The sequence below is a fragment of the Podarcis erhardii genome (genome assembly GCF_964252035.2).
Source record: "Podarcis erhardii genome assembly, chromosome: 7".
NCBI classification, from domain to species: Eukaryota; Metazoa; Chordata; class Lepidosauria; order Squamata; family Lacertidae; genus Podarcis; species Podarcis erhardii.
Window position 1 is genome coordinate 45,472,210 of NC_138511.1, and position 23,193 is coordinate 45,495,402.

Genomic DNA, 23,193 nt, shown 5'->3' on the forward strand with positions numbered 1-23,193 from the left:
TATATTGAAAGCTGCCTGGAGTGGCTGGGGCAACCCAGTAAGATGTGTGGGGTATAAATAGTAAAATTATCATTATGGAATGGAGCATTCCTATTTTCACTGGAGAAATGTTAAGAGGGTATGCACCATGTGAATTCAAAAGAAATCTTGGCAAACTTCATATTGTTATCACAGCTATTTTGTCTCTGTCTCTCTTCAGTATCCATCTCTGCTTATCTTGACTGATTCTCTTCCCAGCATGTTAAGGCTGCAATTTCTGAGTTAGGCTTTACAGCAATTTGATTGTCCTCTCTATAAATTATCTGGATTTGGAGCCTACTGTATCTACATTCAGCACTGCTGCAATATAAATAACTGTTTTTTTTAAATTTTGGTCTATGTTCACTCACTTAAAACTTTAAAACTACAAATCTAGGGGCAGTCTCTATGATGAAAACTTAAGTGTGAACCACCCCTTCGGAACAAACTGTAGGATGCTGACCACAGTAATTGTAATTATTCGGATTTAAGTTTTAAAGTTTTTTAAGTCAGAGAAACATTTAATCAATTAAACATTTAATACTATTAGCAAAGAGATAGAAAGAATATTGAAAAAGTATTCTTATTCAATTAATATGATCCCCTATATAAATACCATATTGTGGAATATGCTAGTTTTCTTTAGTTTTTGTTAATATGAACTCCCATAGGTTCAGTTTTTGAAAGGAAGTGGATTGACTGTCAGACAGACAACTAATGCCTAGAAGTAACAGACACATAGTTCTTCTCATCAACTATATCAGATGCTTGAAAATGATCTCAAAATATGAAAATCAACAGTAAAGTATTTCTGTGGATTTAAAGTGCTAGCAGTTTTCAAAATATCTTGCAACTGTTGTTCTCTTTTGACTGAATTAGCTTCTGAAGTGCAGAATGAAGCTACACTGGATGATTTGTTAACTAAAGTAGTCTTGGATCTAATTACCAATCTCCCCAATACACAATTAAATCCACAGATTTCATTAGGGAAAGTATTCAAATATATCAGCATTGAGCAGTGCTGTAAAGTTTTACCCTAGACTTAAGCCTTGTACTACCAAACCAAGAGGCTCATTTTCAGTGTTGAACATACTAGAGAAGGCACTCCTATCTAAACTGAATAATGCACTGAACACATTGCTTAGTCCAGCTATGCTCTGATAAAAAATAGCCTTATGGAGAAGGCTAGACTAGGACAGACACATGATGTTCTATTACAAATATTACATGGTCAGTCAAGCAATCTCGGCCCATGAGAGGAAAACCCTGGAGCACATCCATTAGTGAGGGTATTATAAAGTTGGAGGCATTCCAGATGAACAAGAATTTGAATGCCAACTGCCAATTCAGGTTTGCCCCTTCATAACAAAAACAGTCGTCATTCCCCTAAACAGAAGAAAATGATCCAGCAAAAGGACTTTTATTTTGAAAGAACAAACTGTATAAGGCTGAGTAGGTGATAACTTAAGTTTAAAAAATATTTTGGTAACTGGATTCAAACATACCTACATTTAGCAGGTATCAACTATCCCTTCACACATCATCTAAACACTTTCAGGACCAAACAGAAAGTCATGTAGCTGAATCATTCATAGTTTCATCAAGCCATGTGGTGGTGGGGAAATGAAAGTAGAAGCCACAAACCCAGAACACTGCTGTAGATTTCATTTCTGTCCTGGTTTGCAAGGCAGCATTCTCTGGCCCATTCAAACACTCCCATTTAGTTCTACACTGGCAACTACTACATCAAAATATAATATATCTGAGGAGTCCAGCACCACCATAGGGGCAAAAGAGAAAATGTGCAATAAAATTTCCCCTACTTCTAAGTCTAAGTTAGTCTTGTGGGTTTTTTTTAAGACTGCAAACTTTTCCAGCACTGCTCATGCTGACAACAAGATTAATATGCATTAGGTCCTTAATTTTACTCAAGTGGAGTACTTACCAGCAGCAACTACACCCGGAGGGGGCGAACCTGCCTCACCACCACTTGTTTGACTCATGGATGCTACAGAGAGTTCTCTGGAAGGTGGTAACTGCAGCTCCTTTGGGAGAAGGTCATAGACAGATTCTAAAAAGAAAGAATAAAGATGTCTTAAGAAAACAAACAAATATCCCTATATTTTGCTACCAAAATACCAGAAATGCTAAAAATTATGTTGGTATGCCTCAAATCTATGATAGAAAGAAAAGGTTGTATTACCTCAGTACCAGAGATAAGAGTCCAAAAGCACTGAAAGAGTCTAGCAATTACACAGGATATCAGTAAAAGACTAAATCAAATCTTTGGCATTTGTTAAGAAATTCCATAGATACTAACTTTCCATCACAATTATGGCAATGTATGCCAACCAATTGCATTCACCAAATTCTACATGGTTTTTAAGGCTTTGGACAAGCATCTGAAGAGCACCAACTGTACCCTGCCAAATCACAAACCAGCTTTTGGTGTGTACATGAACACTATCACACATCTCCCTTTGCATCCCTGCTCCAAACTATATAAAATTTCTGAGACACTAAAGACTAATATTGGGTAGTGCAAGAGTAATGGAACAAAACCTATATGGAAAGTATTACAAAGATTGTCTAGGAAGGAAATATAAGCAGGACACAAGCTCCTTGCTGGTTCCTGTTCAGATTTTTCCAGTAAGAAGCACAATGAGTTTCTTTTCTACGGAATGGTTAGAATTTGACCCTTAACAATCAACTCAACTCTTATAACTGACTCAATTTGCCTTTTTACTATGTTCTGTTTCATATAAATCCATGTTTTTTTTCATAAAAGCAGTCTTCAATATTCATGCCAAACAGCAACTTATTTACTTTAACAGAGATAATATATGTTTCTGATCCAGACAATCCACTTTTCTGATTCAGATAATGCACTGTAACATTTTTTTTGTTACATAGATCACTAAGTTCTGGCAATTTTCATTCATTTTGCTCAACTATACATTATAAACTATCACAAAAAACAGATACCCAAAGACGTCCATTTATCATCTGTTACATGATTTTGTATTATTGTACAAATGGCAAGTTTTTAGCCTCCAACAACCCTGGATAATAATGCTCCTAAACACCAACCACAAGGAGAGGAGATTTGCATGAGACCAAGAGGAGGGTATTCCATGCTGCCTGCCTCCCAAATCAAAATACCAATGAAGTTCTCCTGAGCTGGGTTCACAGAGTAACTTCACAGAATTGTAAAATCCAACCTCAAAAGGAGAAAGAACGCTACAAACCCCTGAACACATTCCTGGCTTGGATTAAAATTTGGAATGAATCATCAATTTAGTTTTCATTACCTTCTCCAAGGAGTCTCATCTAGCATTAATAATATATTTCCATACAAGGACAGGCCCTTTATTCAGGTTTTAAAATCCGGGAGGGAAGCAATGGAATGCAGCCCACACAAGGCAACAATGGGCAACAGATCCAGCTGTAGCCTTTGAACTGCAGTTGGCACTATGACTAGTAGTACAGAGTGAGAAGATACTCTGCTAACCCTAACTCTTGAGGCATGCAAACAAGGTGAAATGTTACTCCTTGCAGGGGAATGAATGTGAGCATTATCTCCTTGCCAAAGCCCCCAGAATATTCTCAAATCTGCCCTTGTGTAGCCACAGAAATCTTCCCCATTAAAATGTGTGTGACTTAAGAGAAAATAACTCCACTTAGATCTCTTTTTAAACAGTGATATAACAACCTCTTTAAAACTAATCCACCTTTCAACTTGGGCCCCCCAAATTTCCTTGTAAGAAAAAAACTTACTTTGGATAGCTTACTTCAATACGTTTGTTGTTACAAGTTAACACTTTGCTTGCAGAAGGCAAAGATAGGGTTCCAAGCAGACTTTACAACTCAAAGTAGCTCAAGCGCGCAAACAAGGAAAATGGCCAGGCACTGTTGGAAAGAAGGCTTGCCTTAAAGGGCACAGCAATACAATAGTGGCTACTTTGCCCAGCCTTACATACCAACCACAGCTTACACCCGGTGTCCAAATGTTCTTGTCAGCACTAAGAAGAAACCTGGTGCAGCTGGGAAGGAGGGCTGTGAGCAGAGGAAGAAAGGAGGTAGATCAGTGCAGAGCCTAGGGGGGGCGGGGCGGGTGCTAGTCAGGTTTTTTGCCTCAGGTGAAGTTTCCAGAGGGGCATCATTGAGGCTCCCAGCCTGTGTGTGTTTGTATGGGGAGTTGCCAAACTGGGTCTTCGACCCAAGGGAAGTAAAGCCTACTGGATCAGTGGACAGTGCTTTTATCCCTAATTAAAAGCCACTACAGCTCATCTAGGGAAGTAGTCTCAATGAGAGCTTACTTTTAGTGATTGTACAGGCAATACGGGGCATTCAACACCCACTTTATATATACATGCAATTATATATAACTGCAGATTACCCTTTAGAAAAAAATCTCTACCTTATTTGGGTCACTGAAGGCAGTATCAAACAAAGTAGTTCCATTAGCACAATGACATCTGGTTGCTCAACAGAACTTCCCACTACTCTCCTCAAATCTCCCTCCTCCCAGAAACGATTTAGGTGCATGGAAAGGAGAGAGGAGTTCTTTGGCACAGCCAGAAGATATTGTCTTAATTAAGTTACTTCGTCAGATACTGCCCTAATTTATTTAGTTTATGTAGAGCATTATATGCACAACTCACCCAAATTATTCCATTGAAGAAAAAACTATAAATAATTATGTATTTATATTGTAGCACACCAAAATATACAATAAAACCAGGCAGTAGTTATGATGTTAGTGTACCTCCTTAGCGAAGGCATTCCAGTAACAGGGGTAAAACTCAGCAGTTTGACAGAGCTAAGGACACCCAACACTCTGACAAATAAAGCATCTGGTATGACACAGATCCCTATCATGGAGGTCTCATTTCTACTGCAGTTTCTGAACAGGGTAAGAAACAGAAGGAGCCTCTTGCAAAAGCAGGATGAGAAGCTGTTTCTTATATTTCCTGAACTCCACACAAATTAGGTATGACCATGCCTTTGTCCCATGCCCTCAGCACATACTGGAGTACTCAAGGGAGGGGTGTAGAAGTAGCTACAAATAATGGCTGGCTCCTTAGCCAAGTCACGATTTGTGGATCCCTTGTGGACAATAATTACCTAATTCCAAGATTAATGCTAAGAAAGTACTTCGTGCCACAAGGTGTATGTCAACAGCCAATAGTTCAGGTGTTTAGTTCTAAATAAATATTTTATTGCCAATTTTAATGTTTGTTGTTGTTGTTGTTGTTGTTGTTGTTGTTTGTAAATCACTTAGAGGTTCTATTTACAATCAAGCAGTATAGAAATTTTGTTAAATAAATATATAAAATTGGCAGAATCATCACATCTTTTTGCCCAGGAATCTTTGCTGATTTTTGCTTCGGAATGCTGACGGCAATTGTTTTGGAACATTTATTCTGCCAACAGTTTCTGCCCTGCAAAGATACAACATTCTTGTCCACTTCAAGCTTGGATCTCAACATGACTGGCAACTGCACTGGAAAACATACCAGTTGCATGCCTGATGCGCATTAGCTTTCTAAAAGATTATGACGGCCAAGAATAACTGCCAGCATTCTACACATAATCATTCTAGCATCTTACTACTGTACTGCTTGCTGAAATAAGCACATCAGCTTCTAGGTATAGGACCTTGTTCTAAGAAGAGAGAATATCAGAACTTCCAACTATCAAGCAACACCAGTGAATCTGAATTGATTGTCACCTTAGCTAGCATACTTTCCAAATGGGCTTTGTTATCCACCTTTGTTATATCTGAAACTAGAGGAGCACTTTCCCCTCCTTAAATCATATTTTTCACATCATATATATCTTCAATTGCTGAAAGGGTTTAGAAGGATTCCATCCCTTTAAGTAAAAGCCAAATATCTACCATCTGGTCAACATAATCTGTACACATCTCTTTTTCTGAGAACAGTAGAGCAAGTCAGATAGCCATCAGAGAAAAACACAACAGTCAGAATGCAAAGAATTGCACAACTGAGCACATGCAACCAATATGGCTGTGGGCTTCTGCTTCTCTGTCAGAAGGCTACCATGCTATAGAGCAAACCACTCTTTTGAAATGGAGGAAAATGTCAAAAGTAGTCAAAATGCCTTCTAGGCATTTTTCATGGTTAAAATATTCTCTGGATTCTAATCAATATTGTTTAAATATTTCCCCTAATAACATAATCGTCCCTAAAATACAACTTTACATATATATTTTTGTATACTTGGAATAAAATATGCTGGTGATTGACATATCCATCGAGCCAGCTGACTCGCACACAGTCCTCCATCATCACATCAAGGGAAATAAGTACAGTTCTGAGTACAGATGTATTTGACTATGCTACAGCCATTCCACCCAAATGGAACTCATAAACCACAGTTAAAAACCTCTGCCTTAGTCCATTGTTAATACCATTTCCATTTCCACAGTGAGTTTCTCCTTCTTGCATACTGGGATAAATGAATTGTTGTAAGAGCAAGCAATGTAGTTGAGATCACAGAATCGTAGATTTGTAGCGCTGGAAGGGACACCAAGGGTCATCTAGTCCAACCCCCTGTCAAGCCGACATTCCGTTGTGGTGACTGCAACCTACATTTAAGGTGCCATTTGGTGCCCAGCTAATATCTGAGTTTCTAGCACTATCCCTTCTTCCTTTTTGCCATTATTGAATTACATGTAAATTCTCCTTCTGAACTCCCTCTACTTGGTTTGGAAACAGAAGCAGAACTTCAGAGCCAAGAAATGCATGCTGTTCGTACAAGCATACTCACATCTGATTCACCAATTCCAGGAATGGGGAGCCTTTGGTCCTCCAAATATTACTGAACTACAACTCCCATCAGCCCCATCAAGTTCAGCAACATTTGGAGGGCCAAAGGTTCCCTCCCCACACCTGAAATATACCTTCTCTCATTCTTATTATGAACTTCATTTGTAATTTTGATTTCTATGAGGGCCATACTGTAGAAAAACAAGGCCTAAGTTCAAAAGTAAGCAAACCATTCTGAACAAGATTAAGGTATTCAGGAGGTAATTTCCTTCCTCTGTATTAATGGGAAGCAATACAGCTGGCTCAAAACTAATGACAAATTGCTGCCTGCATGAATGCCCATCACACCAACTATGAGAGCTTTGCTGTAAGTAGATGTTAAACCAATTTTAGAATCACAGAATTGTAGAGCTAGAAGGGTCTCCGAGGGCCATCTAGTCCAACCCCCTGCAGTGCAGGAATGTCAATTAAATAATAATAATAATAATAATAATAATAATAATAATAATAAATTATTTATACCCCGCCCATCTGGCTGAGTCTCCCCAGCCACTCTGGGTGGCTCCCTATCAAATGTTAAAAACAGTACAGCATTAAATATTAAAAACTTCCCTAAACAGGGCTGCCTTCAGATGTCTTTTAAAGATAGGATAGCTGCTTATTTCCTTCACATCTGAAGGGAGGGTGTTCCACAGGGTGGGCGCCACTACCGAGAAGGCTCTCTGTCTGGTTCTCTGTAACCTCACTTCTCACAATGAGGGAACTGCCAGAAGGCCCTCGGCGCTGTCTCAATGTCCAGGCTGAACGATGGGGGTGGAGACGCTCCTTCAGGTATACAGGACCGAGGCAGTTTTGTACCATATTGTATATGACAGATGGCCATCCAAAGGGAGTCCACCACCTCTCGTATGAGTCTGTTCCACTGTCAAACAGCTCTTACTGCCAGAAAGTCAGGATCTCCATTCTTATATCTTGAATTCATTAGTAATTTGAAAGCATTTAATCCATTATTTTCAAGCCAACAAACCCAAGTTATCATGCAGAAACTTAACTTTCTTACTGTGCTTATGTAGGAAGACATGGTTTACTATTAACACACCCTAGTATGTATAAGGTTTTTACAGATACTTGAATGTTTACTCAAGAGTGTTAGTTGGAACAAACAAAGCTAACACTGAAATGTGCTATACTGTTCCAACCAAATACATACTAGGCACATGAAAAGGCGCAGAAGAAAAGCAGTACATCAATGGAAGCTTTTAATACCTAAGGGGATTAACCTTTACCCCATCTTATGATATGCTGAACAGACTAACAACCTCAAAATTTTCATTCTAGAAATTCCTAGCCCTTGACACATTTTTATAGTTCTTCTCTGCACCATGCACAATTATTTTTACTCAGCTGTGAATATTGGAAGTACCCTACCTAGTATTACAACTGAGGCTTCACTGCTACTGTGTATAGAAGCCAATTGTTTGAAAAATCATTTTAAATTCTGTTAAAAAAAATAATCTAGCAATAACAGCTGGGATAAAAATGGAAACAAAGTAAGAAGGAAATGGAGAAGCAGCATGGATTAGATGCTATTATTATTATTATTAATAATACACCACCCATCTGGCTGGCTTTCCCCAGCCACTCTGGGCAGCTCCCAACAGAATATTAAAAACACAATAAAACATCAAACATTAAAAACTTCCCTAAACAGGGCTGCCTTCAGATGTCTTCTAAAAGTCAGATAGTGTTTGTTTCTTTGACATCTGATGGGAAGGCGTTCCACAGGGCGGGCACCACTACTGAGAAGGCCCTCTGTCTGGTTCCCTGTAACCTCACTTCTTTCAGCGAGGGAATCACCAGAAGGCCCGCTGGACCTCAGTGTCTGGGCTGAACGATGGGGGCAGAGACGCTCCTTCAGGTATACTGTAGATCTTTCAGGACTGGGGTTATATGGTCTCGTTATATGGTCTCTAGTTATATGCTAGAGCCCTGTTCAGTGAAGCGAGGCCACTAAAAGCCCAAGTCTGCTCCCCCTATGAACAACAAATATGTTCATATTTGGCCCCTACAAAACCACAAATGCTTTTGTCCAAACCACAGTTTTGCCTTTGGATTGGGCTAATAACAGAACAGCCAGACAGCAACTCTCAGAGGGATTTCATTTGCCAGTTTTAAACTTGAGAGAACAAGAAGCCCAGTGCCACTTGAAAGCATCTATTAAGCAACCACTAGAACCCTACCCAAGACCCTTTTGCTCTCTAGCAATTCCAGCACACCAGTTTTTCCTTCACCACTATGGATGCTGGAACAGAAGAGAGGCGAAAATTCTCATAAAGACCAGGACAGGTATCCAATGCTACTCAGAGTAGATCCTTGAAGTTAATTGGCACAACAAACTTAGGTTCATTAATTTTAATGGGTAGGAGTAGGATTTAGTTGGATACAACCATAGGTCCTCACCAGATTCTGCAATTTGTGCTTCTCAGCACAGATGCCTATTAATAGCATTTACTACTGCTCAGTCCTTGCCAGGTTACAGTCTCCTGTTCTGTAGTAAACACAGCCTACGTTAACAAGTCTATCAATGTAACTTTCCCGTTATGTCAAGACTTTTAGCTGGCTAATGATGACCATGGATACAGTGGTGTAGCTTTAGTATTTATCTTTAAAACTATTATTTTTTAAAAAAAAATCAACCATAGTGTTACAAGAACTACTATTTGCTGTGGAATTAATTTTTGACTGTTGTTTGTGAAAAGCAATAGTATGCAAAGAAATAAAAGCACCAGCAAGCTTGGAGGAATTGCAGGAACAGGTCAGAAAAAGAATAGACCTGTAGCACTTTAAGACTAATAAATTTATTATTGCATAAGCTTTCATAAATAAATCTGCTAAATCTTTAAGGTACTACGGGAGTCTGTTTTTGCTGCAACAGAATAATGGCTCAAAATCTGAAGTTTACACTCTGGATGGAGTTTATCCTGATACAAGATGTTGGTTAGAACTTCAGTCAGTGAACCTTATACCATGCATCTCCCAAAACAGTTGTTTGTTTTTTTGGCTGATGAGTTTTATAAGTTTCTTGGTCACCTGAACTTCCAGCAATATTTACAAGCAAGTTTCTTTATCTATTTCCATCAGCTGGGCTTTTTACTTTTTAAAGAAACAAGGAGTTGTAGGCAATGCTAGTTCTACTCAGAGGAGACCTACTCAAATTAATAGATATTAGTTCCATTAATTTCAATGAGTCTACTCCAAATAGAAAGTAAGGAATCTATGTGGGACAGAAAACTGATCCCAACTGTCCTTAAGTATTTATTCACCCCAGAGAAATCCAGCACCCACAGGACAATACAACTCAGTTACAAACTAGATTCAACCAAAACAGCAGAGGCAAGATCTATAGACCTCTCAAATGTAATCATTCTTAACACACCCTGTAAGCAATTTAGAATATAGGAGAGCTACAATATGCTAGCTACAGCCTGCAATGAATTCAGTTCAATATACCAAATATGTCAAAGTTGACTAAGAGGATAAACAAGATCAAGAAAATGTTAGTACTCACTCTCTCTTGACTTCAACTATTATAATTAAGGAAAATTCATGAAGTAATTGCCTGGGAGCTACAATTTATAAATAATTACAAGAATGAACAGATCTTTCTTTTTCTTTTTCTATTAAGTTTTCTTCTTTAAATTTCCCCGGAGACCCCCAAAAATACATTATGAAAACTTGTATTCCTGTACATACTGTATATAACAGTATACATATACATATACAGATCTTCGTTTCTATGGGTCTTTGCAAGTACCCATCACTCCTGCTAATGAAAATAAATATTCTGTATAAAAGTAATGAAGATGTTACAACTCTTCTAAAATTTTAAGAGTTTAAACTTTACAAGTAAGAAGAGATTACTCTGATTTCTGGTGTTACTGCAGGGGAGAAGGAAGCCTGCCATCCAACTTGTAAGGCAGCTGTCATACTCCTTACCAGATTTGAAATCAGTAACTTTTATTATCTCAAGACTTGACTAATACAAAAGCTGCTGTATGGACTCAGAAAACCATTTAGTTAAATGATTGATCGTGAAAATAATTCATGTATATTCAGAATCCTGTGTTTTATTACAATTCTTATTTAAAAGCACCTAAAATTCTAGACACTGTACAAAAATCAAAAGGCATAGGCTCTGCCTATAGGTTTATAATTAACAGACATGATAACAAAAATCATTGGAAGAGAGGAGAAAAATAAGCAAATTTAGAAACAATTCATACATACAGTTTTAGAATTGTCATAATGATTAGGTAGAATGTTCCCTAAAGGAGACAGTTCTAAGACAGGAGGAGCCAAGTTATACCGTACTTGGCCCCAGCCAATTGGCTGTGTCACTTTTCACTTGCTGGGTGCAGGTGAAATGGCTGCTAATGAAGACAGTACAATGAAGAAACAGTAAAGTGTAAGAATATTATAATGTTTGCTAATTGAGAACAGTCTAGCCCAGATTTTCCTAACTGGGGGCTATATGGCCCACTGGGACTCCCCAGGATATTTCAGGGGGGCCACAGGTGAAGATCACATAAATGGGGCCACAGCATGAGGCTAGGGGGCCACAGAGGAAAGTGAGAAGTGAAGTGGGGGAATCATTTTTAAAAATCTGATTGGCTGGCTATCTGCTTGGCCAATCACAAGCGGCTATGTGGGTGCCCCACCAGGGCCTAATGCTCCTTTTTGCCACGTGCGTGTCCTGGTTTGTTTCCAGTGGGAGAGGATGATCGCTGAGGCTCCCATTTAGACCAGTAGAGCCCGTGATCCAGAACCCCCAGGTCAGAAAACTGCAGTGGTGGAGTGGCAATGGGTAAGACTGGGGTGGATTTCACCCTGCTGCCAGTGCTGGGCCCAGTGGCAGCTTGGGCCTGACTCTGCAAGGTGCAGGGTGAAATCCACCCCAGTGCCTAGCCGAGCGGGGTCATCTGGTGCTACTGACTTGCATCTAGTAAATAACTAAGCGTCTACTCAGAAGAAAGCCACACTGAGTTCAGTGGGCCTTACTCCCAGGTAAGGGTGTGGAGGATTATAGTGTGCTATCACCCGGGGCCCCTCTGGATAACAAGATCTTTTTGCACCAGGTCAATGAGGACCACTTGCTTTTTAAAATTCTCCCATACTGTATATACAGCACTCCTTGTGTTCCTTTTGAACTGTATCTATAGGTTTCCCTCTCTGTGTCAAATAACTGGGGTCAAATAAGTGTTGTTTATTTTTGTAATACATGGAAGATGGATCTCCCTTGGGATGTTCTGGACTCTCCTTCCTTGGAGGTTTCTAAACAGAGGATGGATGGCCATCTGTCATGGATGCTTTAGCGGAGATTCCTACACTGCATGGAGTTGCACTAGAAAGATGACCCTGGGGTCCCTTCCAGCTCTATGATTCTATGTTTTTCTCCTTCAACAATATTTCATTATGTTCCTATCATTTTATGTAATTGTATTTTGTAAAAAATTATAACTAAAACGTGTTCTATTCACAAACAAAACATTTAAATAGCTACCTTTCTACCAGTAGGATTTGTTGGGGGGGGCGCAGAACATCATATTTGTAGTGATTTTTTTAAAAAAAAACTTATTGTGGGGGCACAGGAAGGAAACAAGACTAGAAGGGGACCACATTCGGAAAACACTGGTCTAGCCAACAAGAATTGAAAAATAACTGCTTAGACTACAACAGGTTTAAAATAAAATAAAGACCTCTGACATTTATAATCATTGATTATAAATCAGCACTTTTAAAAAGAAAAAAGTAAGAGAACATTCTAAAATGCCTCAAAATAAGCAAATAAAGTTATTCACCAGAAAAGAAGAGACTGAGGAGATATGATAGCCATTTTCAAATATCTAATGGACTGTCACATGGAAGATGGAGCAAGCTTGTTTTCTCCTGTTCCAGAAGCTAGGACCCAGTCCAATGGATTCAAGTTACAAGAAAGGAGATCTGAACTAAACATCAGGAAGAGCTGTTTGACAGTGGAAAGGACTCCTTCAAAAGGAGGTGGACTCTCCTTCATTGGAGGCTTTTAAGCAGTGTTTGGGAGGTCATCTGTCATGGATGCTTTAGTTGAGATTCCTGCACTGCAGGGGGTTCGACTAGATGACCCTCAGGGTCACTTCCAACTCTACAATTCCATGATTCTAAGACCTATGCAAAAGACCAACGAAAGTAATTACTCTAGAATGACAATGGTAGATTTCAAACCACCACTACAATAACCATGACTGAATCAGCAAGAACCAATGAAGTTACTAGGAACTGTTGCCACTGCATAAGAGTAACACACACACACACACACACACACACACACACACAGCTGACACATATACCAAGGCAGCAATTCTACGAGACATGGTGGGACTTACTGCGGAGTAAGCATGCAGAAGATCACACTAAGTTTCCTGGGTACAGTAAATTAATACACTGCAGGCATATAGCATATAATAATAATAATAATAATAATAATAATAATAATAATATAATTATATCCATCCAAGAACACCAAGTGTAAAACATAGTACTATACACATAGTTTAGTTTACTTTCTACTATTACAGACAAGGCAAACACATTCCAATCAAAGCAATTTCTTGTCTTGGCTTACTGCCACATCTCTTTTGACCCTTATCAGGAGCCTGCAACCCTCCTGCTATAATAAGTACAAAGATTTGACTCCACAAAAACAACAAGTGAATTGCCAAGATCATTTAGAAACTGCATTCAATTTGCCACAGCAAGGGTGAAATATAAATATGCAAAGGAAAAAACCACAAATACCACACTATTTTAGATTGTGATGTTCACAACTCTCAGATAACTCAAAGAAACCTCTCCTTGGTGAAGATTCAGCTATGACAGAATCAGTGACGGTAGCATAAAATGTTTTATCTTAGTTTAGTTTAGGAAGTCATCTTTAATGGGTAGATCAATTAGCTAAAGCATTAGATGATTAATTGGTAGGAGGTTATTTTAATTTGTTCATTATTTAAAGCAACTTTTTCTGATGTGTTACTATAAAAACAGCAAGGATAAAAAATGAAAGTAAATAACAAGGCTCTTTATGAAGGGTTGGTAATATGTAAATTTAAGTCACTGAAAATAAGTCATCAGCTTCATAAACAATTTCCATCACTTTACAGTCTGCAAATAGGATTTAAAGTTTCTCCTTCTAAATAGTTTGAGATAACAGATTCATATGCTTCCAATGCTGCTAAGTTATCTTTGATGACCAAGTTCACTTTATTTTGAGTGACCGCTCTGCAGTTTTGAGCCACAGTAGGTTGTATCCAATGTTGCTTCTACTCTTTGGTAAAACCAATAACACTGGGACAGTAGTGCTAAATAGCACCAAGCATTAAGGTCTGGTGTAGAGTCTTGAGCCACAGTAGGTTGTATCCAATGTTGCTTCTACTCTTTGGTAAAACCAATAACACTGGGACAGTAGTGCTAAATAGCACCAAGCATTAAGGTCTGGTGTAGAGTCTCTGTTCATGATCCCAACCAGTGCTATTTTCCTAGAAAAAGAGGTGCCAAAACTCACCATGAACACCTCTCCTTTTCTCTTGGAATGACAATGGTGCCCACCAGAGAGCTGCCGGAACTGAGTTCCTGTGAGTTCCCCCTGGGGGAAAAAGCCCTGGTGGGTTGTGGGTTCGAGCCCCATGCTGAACAAAAGATTCCTGTATTGCAGGAGGTTAGACTAGATGACCCTCAGGGTCCCTTCCAACTCTACATTCTATGATTTATGGAACCCTTCTCAATTGAGATAATAGAATTGTAGAGATACAACAATCTTTCACATCAGCTACTTTGAAACAGCAGGTAAAAACATACCCATTTGTCCAAGTCTTTGGAACTTGATGTTTGTGTTAGTTCAGGGGTCTGCAACCCGCGGCTCTGGAGCCGCATGTGGCTCTTTTACACCTTTGCCGCGGCTCCGGGACGGATACTAGCGAGGGGAGGAGGCGCATTGTGTGCCCCGACACTCCCCACTGTGGCGGGCGCTGTACTGGCTGTGACATCGCATGGGGGCAGTGCGTGCGTTAGTCATGCACCGTCCCGACGTCACCTTCCCGCCCGCTGCGGCTCCCAGTTTTTTTTTCTTCGGAAACGGGTCCAAGTGGCTCTTTTTGTCTTAAAGGTTGCAGACCCCTGTGTTAGTTGTACTTGAAGTTTAGTGTTGTTTTTAGAATGGTTTTGTCTTGCATAATTTTCCTATATTCATGTTTATACTTTATTTTGTGTTGCAAGTTCCCCTGAGCTCTGCTCTGGAAGAAGGTGGATATTAAAACTCTGAAATAAATAAATACCTATTTTGTCATAGTAAAGAACAAACCTATTCTTTAGTTTCTGAATAGGTATATAAAAATGTTAACATATTAGCTAGAGTTAGATAGTGTACACTAATCCACTGCCAATTTCACTGATTTGAGCTGCAGTTCTATACTTACTTTATTGGGAGTAAAGTAAGCTCAATTGAACATGATGGGACTTACTTTCGATGGGAAATGTATATGATTGTATTATACTGTTAAAGAGATGTCTGTTGGGTCTGGGAAGAGGAGAGACAGGATTAGTATTTACCACTGTCCTGTCCAAAACTAGTTTTTCACAAGAAATCATTCTCATCTGAGCACTTTCAGAATGTTCAATCCTTTCTTTTCTATCCTTGACTAACTTTTTTGTTTATACATTGAACGAAAATTGAAAACAAAATAAGCACTGGTTATAATCAAAGGCTTTAGATAATTTTCCTAATCTAAATTTTACACAGACTTTTGACATATTTTGACAACAAAAGTCAGTATTACTAACTAGGCCATATTTTCAGTAATTTTCTTCTATCCCCCTCAATCATATGCCTCTAGTTTATTACCAAAAAGCAGGAGAGCACAAACAAGAACTGCATCTGCTGTCCCTGGGCTCCAGCGTTCTTCCACAATCTAACAATTGCTGTGTTCACTGTCATCCACACAGAAATGAATCTTCAAGGCCAGCCCTGGCTAAAGGAGCAGTTGACACATCCAACACGCTACAAGCTCCAAATATTGACAAGGCCAAGGGAAGCCCACCTATAGTTCCTACTTCTCATACTAGAAAACAGGAGAAATCCCATCCTGCTGAGAAAGCCAAGGAAAGCTTAATAAACACTTCATTCAAAGACTTGTCATGCTTCTTTTCCCTTCAATTCAAAAGTCAATCAATAACTCACACAGCTGCTGCATTTCTCTGAAAGCAGAGATTATTAGAACTTTTGTAATCCCACTCAGACAACCTCACCAACTGCCCATACCCTTGCACATATTTTAAGAACCACAGACCTGCCCTTTTGCGAAAACGGAACAAAAAAGTGTCAAATCACATGTTGAAAATCCACAATTTAAGTGAACATTTAAGTGGACAAAACCCCATCATATAAATATAACAGTAAGGCCTATAGGAATACAAGTGGGCCATTGGCTGCCCTGGCTCCATATTTTCATTACACTGATTTATTTTAGCCTTGGGGGCCCATTTAGATATTAGTCTAACAGTGCAAGAAATGCTGTGAAGAAATATACTGAGTAAACCTGAAACATTGGTCTGAATACCCAACAAACCTATTTTGTCGCTCTAGATTTCACAAGACCATTGGAGAGTCTGACCTATTTTCCTTGGGGGCATGAATGGAAATAACTCCTGCATTTTGTGCAGAAAATGAGAAATTGAGTTGAATCAACACTCTGTTTCGGGAGTTTATAATGTTTGCTTTGAGGCAACTGCAATATTTTTACATTTTTTAAAAGTCATGATCTAGTTGTACAAGCTGAACTTTAACATAATATCTTTTTCTCATACCATGTTAAAACAACCTGCTGGATTTCCATAAGTACACTGCTGTTTTCCTTTGAATTATCTCTTTGTGTCTCTTGTGTGATAGGTGTAAAGGAGGGAGGGCAGTGTGGCAAGCTAGTTGACCCTGGCCATTATTTTGAGGGCAAAATATTTTACAGGGTTGCTAGCCTTACTTCAATGTTTGCTTCTTGTTTTCTCCCTGTTGGAGCTCCTTCAGAAGATGAACCAAGGGGTTACCAGGATGAAGGTGAAGTGAGGGAAGAAGAAAAAATCTACCATTTCTCTCTCTTTCCTCCTAGGAGGCCAACATACACGACTTCCCCACTTAACTCCTGCATTTTCAGGCCAACTCTCTGTGGCATTCTACACTGGGCCCAATACCATAGCTGGCTTCGACAGACTCATGATCATTTGTTTTTCACAATTTGTTCATCTACAGAAGTAGGAACAAGGAGAGGCAGCATCAACCTACATTCAGCCATGGAACTCTTCAAGCATCTTTGGGGCAGATGAAAGGATAAAATGGAGAGGGGAGGGCCATGTAGGGTGCCTTGAGCTCCTTGAAAGAAAGGTAGGATAGAAACATAACAAGCTAATAAACAGATCTATTGATGGTAGGAAGGAACGGAAGCAGATGGGAAATTCAGAAGAATAAAAGTGAGAACGGGGCCCTATTTAGAAACTCTCTCTCGGTTCAACGAAACATGAGGGTTTTGGACCTTACTTGTGAACCGCCACCGCCGCCAAAAAGAAAGATGCTAATCTGGCAATTGATAGACAGCGAGTGAAAGTAGGGGGCACTGCCTCTGAGCACGTGTAGAGCGCAGCCCCGCCCCCACCCGAAAAGTGACCTTATTAACGGGCGACTGCGCCCCTTCCTCACCTTGGTCGAGCGGGGGGGGGGGCAGCAGCCCCTCCCCGTCCCTCCCGAGCGGCCTCCTTCTCGCACACGCCCCACAGGGTCGGGACAAATTCCTGAGAAACAACGGTGATCGAGCGAGCGAGGAGGCCGCTCCGGAGTCCAGAGTCGTCGATGCAACGCGGCGGCGCTCTTTTCCTCCCCCCGCCCCCCCTGAGGCCCACCAGAGACTCACCCTTGGAGTAGAGGGACTTAGGGGACTCGAGGTCGAGGTCGGCGCTGAGGAGAGAGATGAAGTCCGAGGGCATCGCAGCTCCGCGGCCCGGCCGGGGGGAGGTGGCGGCGGTGGGGGGGCGGGACGGGGGGGCGGCGGTGGGGGGCACGGACGGATGGACGCCGCAGCGGTTGCTGACCACAGGCAAGGGGAGCGGAGGGGGCTGTGCTGCGGCGGCGAGAGGCGGGACCAGGGACAGAGGAGGCGCGGGCCGGGCTCTTACTCAGCCACCGCCGCTCCTGACAGGAATTCGGTGCCTGTCGCCCAGCAGGACCGCCCCCTCTCCGTTGACATTGCGCATGCGTCGCCCGGCTCTCGAGCCACGGCGACGGTGAAAAAGAGAGAGGAAAACACAAAAACCAACGGGAAAAGGAGGCGCATGCGCAAGGCCTCAGACCGCGGGGGGGGGGGGAGACGGCGGGGCAGCGGCAACAGGCGACGCAAAATGGACGTTGTGCGCGTTTGCGCCGTGCTCGGCAAACAAGTGCCCTCAAGCCTTCGACGCATGCGAGCCTCTCGCGTAAACGAACCAGAGGCGGCTTTAATGCGCATGTGCCAGTTCTTGTATGGACAGAGGGCTCGCGCAGTCGATTCGAGGGTGGTTTCTGCGCCTGCGCTACAGGGGATATTCGCGAGAGAGAGGCCTCTTTGTCAGAGTGGAGGGAGGTGGCTGTACAGCTTCCTTTTTAGCTCGGAGGAAGAGCAAAGAAGAATCAAGGCAATCTCTTAGGAAGAGTGAGGAGCTGTAGGCTGTGCCGTCGTCGCCGGCTTTTTTTTTGTAATTGCTACTTTTGTTTTAACTGACGTGTTTGATCACTGGTGCGTTGTATTTATTTCGCATCTACTGACCAAAAGATGGGGACAGAAATATTTAAGTAGAGGAAGAAGTAAAAGGTCCACTTCTGCGTCAGTTTTCAGAAGGGTATTGCCCTTTTCCAGGCTGCAGGGGAAAAACAGCTACGCCACCGCCAAACACCGTCCTGTGTTCCCTTTGACTTTAAGCACCCTTGCCTTGAGTGGTTCTATATCACATTTATTATGGCAGAAGCTTTTGCAGCCTGTGCTGTCTGACCATTTGTGCTCCACTAGTCCATCTATCTTTAAGGCGCCACAAGGCTGTTTTCGGTGAAGGAAGGTTGCTCCGTGGCAGGCAGCACCACCTTTGCATGCACAAGGACAGAGGCTGAAGTCCCAGTTAAAAAATCATAATTAAGTAGCAAATTACTGGGAACGTCCACTCCCGTTGGAAACCACGGAGATCTGTTGATTCACTGGGCTTAAATGGCCTTATAGTGCAATGTGTTCATAGAGTGGCGTCTGCCTGCCCCTGCCTTCTGAATCTCAGGTCCTTATAATTTATTTTAAAAACAAACAAACAAAAAACCCTGGGGCTTCAGCCTCTGCCATTGTGTATGCAAAGGTGTACCCTATAAGGAAACATGGAGACTATAAAATGATAGGAGGTGAAGTGCAAGCACTAGAGGGAAAAGGTGCAGAGGCCCCACTCTCAATAGGCAAGTTCTTGAAAATCAGAATGTACAATTATGAGTTTTCTGTTCCCTCTTGTACCACGGAAGCCATAGGATAATTAAGGGGGGCTCTCCCAATTAGTTCACAGTGGGGAAAGCCAGGTGTATCTCCTCAGTATGTTGCCTACGTAAAGGAGTAATAGTAACATATTGATTACATAATAGCTTACCCTGCCCTTGAGTGGACTACAGTCAAAGATCAGAATACTGTACAATAAAACACGTGAACCTATAATCTAAAATAACTTAGAGTAGGCAGCAAAAGCAATAAAACAAAAGCATAAAACCATCAGCAGACATAAAATAGACTAACATTAAAAGGTCATGGAAAACAAAAAGGTATTTGGTGCTAAACTGACATCCAGATGACTCACAGGTGAGCCTCTCTGGAGAGACCTTCAGCAACTAAGGCTCCACCACTGAGAAGGCCCTTTCTTCAAGAGCCACCCATCACACCGCAGCAGAGAGAACCTGGAGAATGGCCTTCACTAAAGGTCTTTATGTATAGAGAGGCCCAACTGGAGACAGGTGATACTTTGAAAAATGCAGGCAAGCCATCAAGAAGGTGGAAGTTGTCATACTGGGTTTGAGTAATACTTCATGCAGGTAAACAACATGACAGTTGTTGACTCCATATTCCACCATCACCAGTGATTGTTTTATGTTTTTGACCCTGTTCTACATGTCTGAATCTTCTGAATTTCTGTTTTATTTTCTCTTTATATGCTTTCTGTATTTTTATATTTCAGATTAACTGGTTTCAAGTTGTGGATTTGTTTTAAAATATTGCTTGTTTTAGACAGTAAACTGCTCAAAGATTTTTGAAATGATAAGCAGTATGTAAATTCTTTTAAAAGAAATAAGAATAGTGCAAACACTGAAAAACAACCGTATACTATTGTTTACTTTGGTATGCAAGTATTATTAAATCAGGTCCAAACCATCCTATTGGGTCTGGCCAAGAATAGGGATATAAACAGGTTTCCTATCATGAGCACCACCACTTGTCAGGTGAAGGAAGTGGCTTTTGGAGAAAGTGAGGGGGATGTGCATTCCAACTTCCCCCAGGCCGTCAGCTATGCCAGCTCTCGTCTGTTTAAACCGCAGACAGGAGATGACTACAAACCACATACTCTGTATGGTTGAGTCACATGTGCACACACATACTTTCTGTGTGTGACAAGAGGCACCTCCTTTGCCTAATTTCCTGCACTTCTAGTTCAGTTCCAGAGTACAGAAAAAGTTCGTGTGGGTATGCAAACCATCTAAAATGTGAATGTGTTAAGCCTCCTAGCTGTCTTGATTCTTTCCATTCTGGAATCTACTTTTTCCTCACCAAATCCTTGGCCTCAATTACACCCAACACAGCCATGAATCTACTGCATTCCAGTTAAGTACCACAGGGAAAATATTTCTTCTTATCAGTTGTGAATTTTGCCATTATTCATTTTCTGCAAATGTTCCCATGATTGTAGGAGATAATCAGTTTTCTTCATGCCATTCTTCTCTCCACCCCACTTGTTCTTTTTAAAAGAAACAAATCCAATCTTTCCAATCTGCCTTCATTCAGAAGGCTTTTCATTTTTGTTGCCCTTTTTCTCAGCCTCCTCCGCACTTTGGGAGGCTGCATTTTTCCCCAGCTTTCCTCTTCGTCCTCGATCGCTTGTTCTTAAGCTTAGACATACACACAAAAACTGTGTCTGTAACTGAGAGAAAGAAACAAATGCTACAGCACGCACAATAAAACAACTTGATGCCATTCTAACACTGCTGACATTACTTTCTCCTGAAAGCTGTTTAGAGGGTCCATTTTTAATGCCATTTTAATCTTTGTTGTGGAATATTTTACATTGTCTTAGATTAGTGACATTCCCATGTTCCCATGAGGGATGCCAGTCTTGTATGTTTCTAACCCTGCTCCAAACACCCATTTCAACATGCTGATGAGGATCTGGACTGGACTGGTCTGTTAGACATCACTTTTTATCATTAAAAACCTCAAGTTATTCTAAACTGTTAAGCAGGTAAGGGAAATGTGCCATACTCACTGGGGCTGATAGTTCAGCAACATCTGGAAGGCCAAAGGTCCCCCACACCTGGTGTAAACAGTACTAAACTAGACGGACCAATGATCTGATTCAGAATAGGAAAAGTTTCCTCTGTTCCATTTTAATTGCTTTTCAAAAACATTACAATCCTATTTGTATAATTATTAGCAAGTCCATATAAGATAAAACCAAGAGCAACTTGAATGTTTGCCTTATGATGGAAATAGTGCATGCATGTTATACAAAAGGCAGGAAATTAATTGGGATGAGCCAATTAACAATTTAAGCCAGTCGTTATTTTAATCAAATTGTGGGGGGAGAAAATAAGCAGGTGTTTCCTTAATATACCACTAGCTGGAGTGAGGCAGTTGATTATTTTCCAATAGTAATTGGAAAATAATGTGCATCTGTCAAGTGCTCTGGTGACCCCAGGCCATGCTGGCACTTCCTGACTTGTTGCTAAGCTTGGCAGGGCCTTTGTTGTGTTGCCGCCTTTTCCCCTCGTGGCATCCTTAGAGGAAGGACAGTGGTGGACCTGTGAGACAAAGCTAACAATGCCTTTGTGCAGAACCCAAAGAGCTGCTGCTATAGTTCTGTGTACAGTGATTTTTTCTTTTTTATAAAAACCCTACATCTATAGAGATCACCTACTACAGTACTGTGTGTTCTCTATTGCTAGAACTTGACGCGAAGAGTGGGGTGTCAGTTCTTTTGTGATGAGCGGTCAAGAGCCTTCCAGGAATAGAGATGCGTTTACGCAAAATGCTGCTTCCATTTTACGATCCTTAGCAGTCTTTTAACCCTCACTGAGGGAGGAATTAAAGCAGGTGTGGGGACCCTCAGACCAAGGGAATCCAAATTCAGCCTACCAGAACTATTCCCATTTGTCATTATTATTATTATATTGCCTTCCATATCTGTAAATGGTGTGTGTGTGTGTGTGTGTGTGTGTGTGTGTATATATATATATATATATGCTTTCGTAGATTTTCACGGGTACAGGAATGCAGGTTTTGGTGTCCTCGGGTGTCTTCCCGTGTAAAAGACACCCCAACTTTTACACGGGAAGACACCCGAGGACACCAAAACCTGCATATATATATATATATATATATATATATATATATGAGAAACATATATCTTGCTAATATACAGAATAAAACAAATATTTTTTAAAAAATACAAAATGGACACTACTTGTGGCAGAGATGTATTCATCCAGGTGGGAAGGCTTGTCAGAATAAAAATATCACCAGTTTCTGGAAAAGTGCAGATAGTGAGCACCTGTTGCCTCTCAACAAAAATGCTATTCCACAGAACAGTGGCACCCACACTGAAAGCCCTGCTAGTGTTCTAACTTTGAGGTGCAACATGTGGAAGTGCCTTTACCGTGGGTGTGTCACACTAGCAAGGAAATAATTTATGTAATTAAATTTTGAATCGGTCAAGTACAAAAACTGATGCTAGTGCTATACCTTTCAAGTGCCCAGAAGCGCTTCTCTCTCACTCTCTCCCCCTCCTTCTGTCTTGCCACCCACTTATGCTCCCCCCCCCCAAGTCTCTATTTCCCTTCCCTATTTTCCTAGAACAGCTTGGACCAGCTTTCCCAAAACTTGTGCCCTCCCAATGCTTTGGACTACTAAGTCCCAGCCAGCATGGGAGTTGTAGTCCAAAACATGTGGAGGGTATCAGATTTAGAAAGACTGCTGTCATAATTGTATTCCTTAAGGTCCCCAGGATCCTTGGAGCTGCAGGTTGTCTCTTTTTGTTAGGGACCACC

The 23,193-nt window shown here is 40.9% G+C and overlaps 1 protein-coding gene across 5 annotated transcripts in view; it reads right to left on the bottom strand.

Moving 5' to 3' along the window:
• Positions 1–23,193, bottom strand: part of NFAT5 (nuclear factor of activated T cells 5) — a 65,322-nt gene that overhangs the window by 36,733 nt on the left and 5,396 nt on the right. For 2 of the 5 annotated variants that reach the window (XM_081871776.1, XM_081871779.1), the window contains one exon: positions 1,964–2,089. In XM_081871776.1, the coding sequence (XP_081727902.1) occupies positions 1,964–2,089 (126 nt within the window). Of the gene's footprint in view, positions 1–1,963; positions 2,090–17,797; positions 18,737–23,193 lie in introns of those variants that run through there. The other 3 variants (XM_081871777.1, XM_081871773.1, XM_081871771.1) reach the window with 2 other exon arrangements.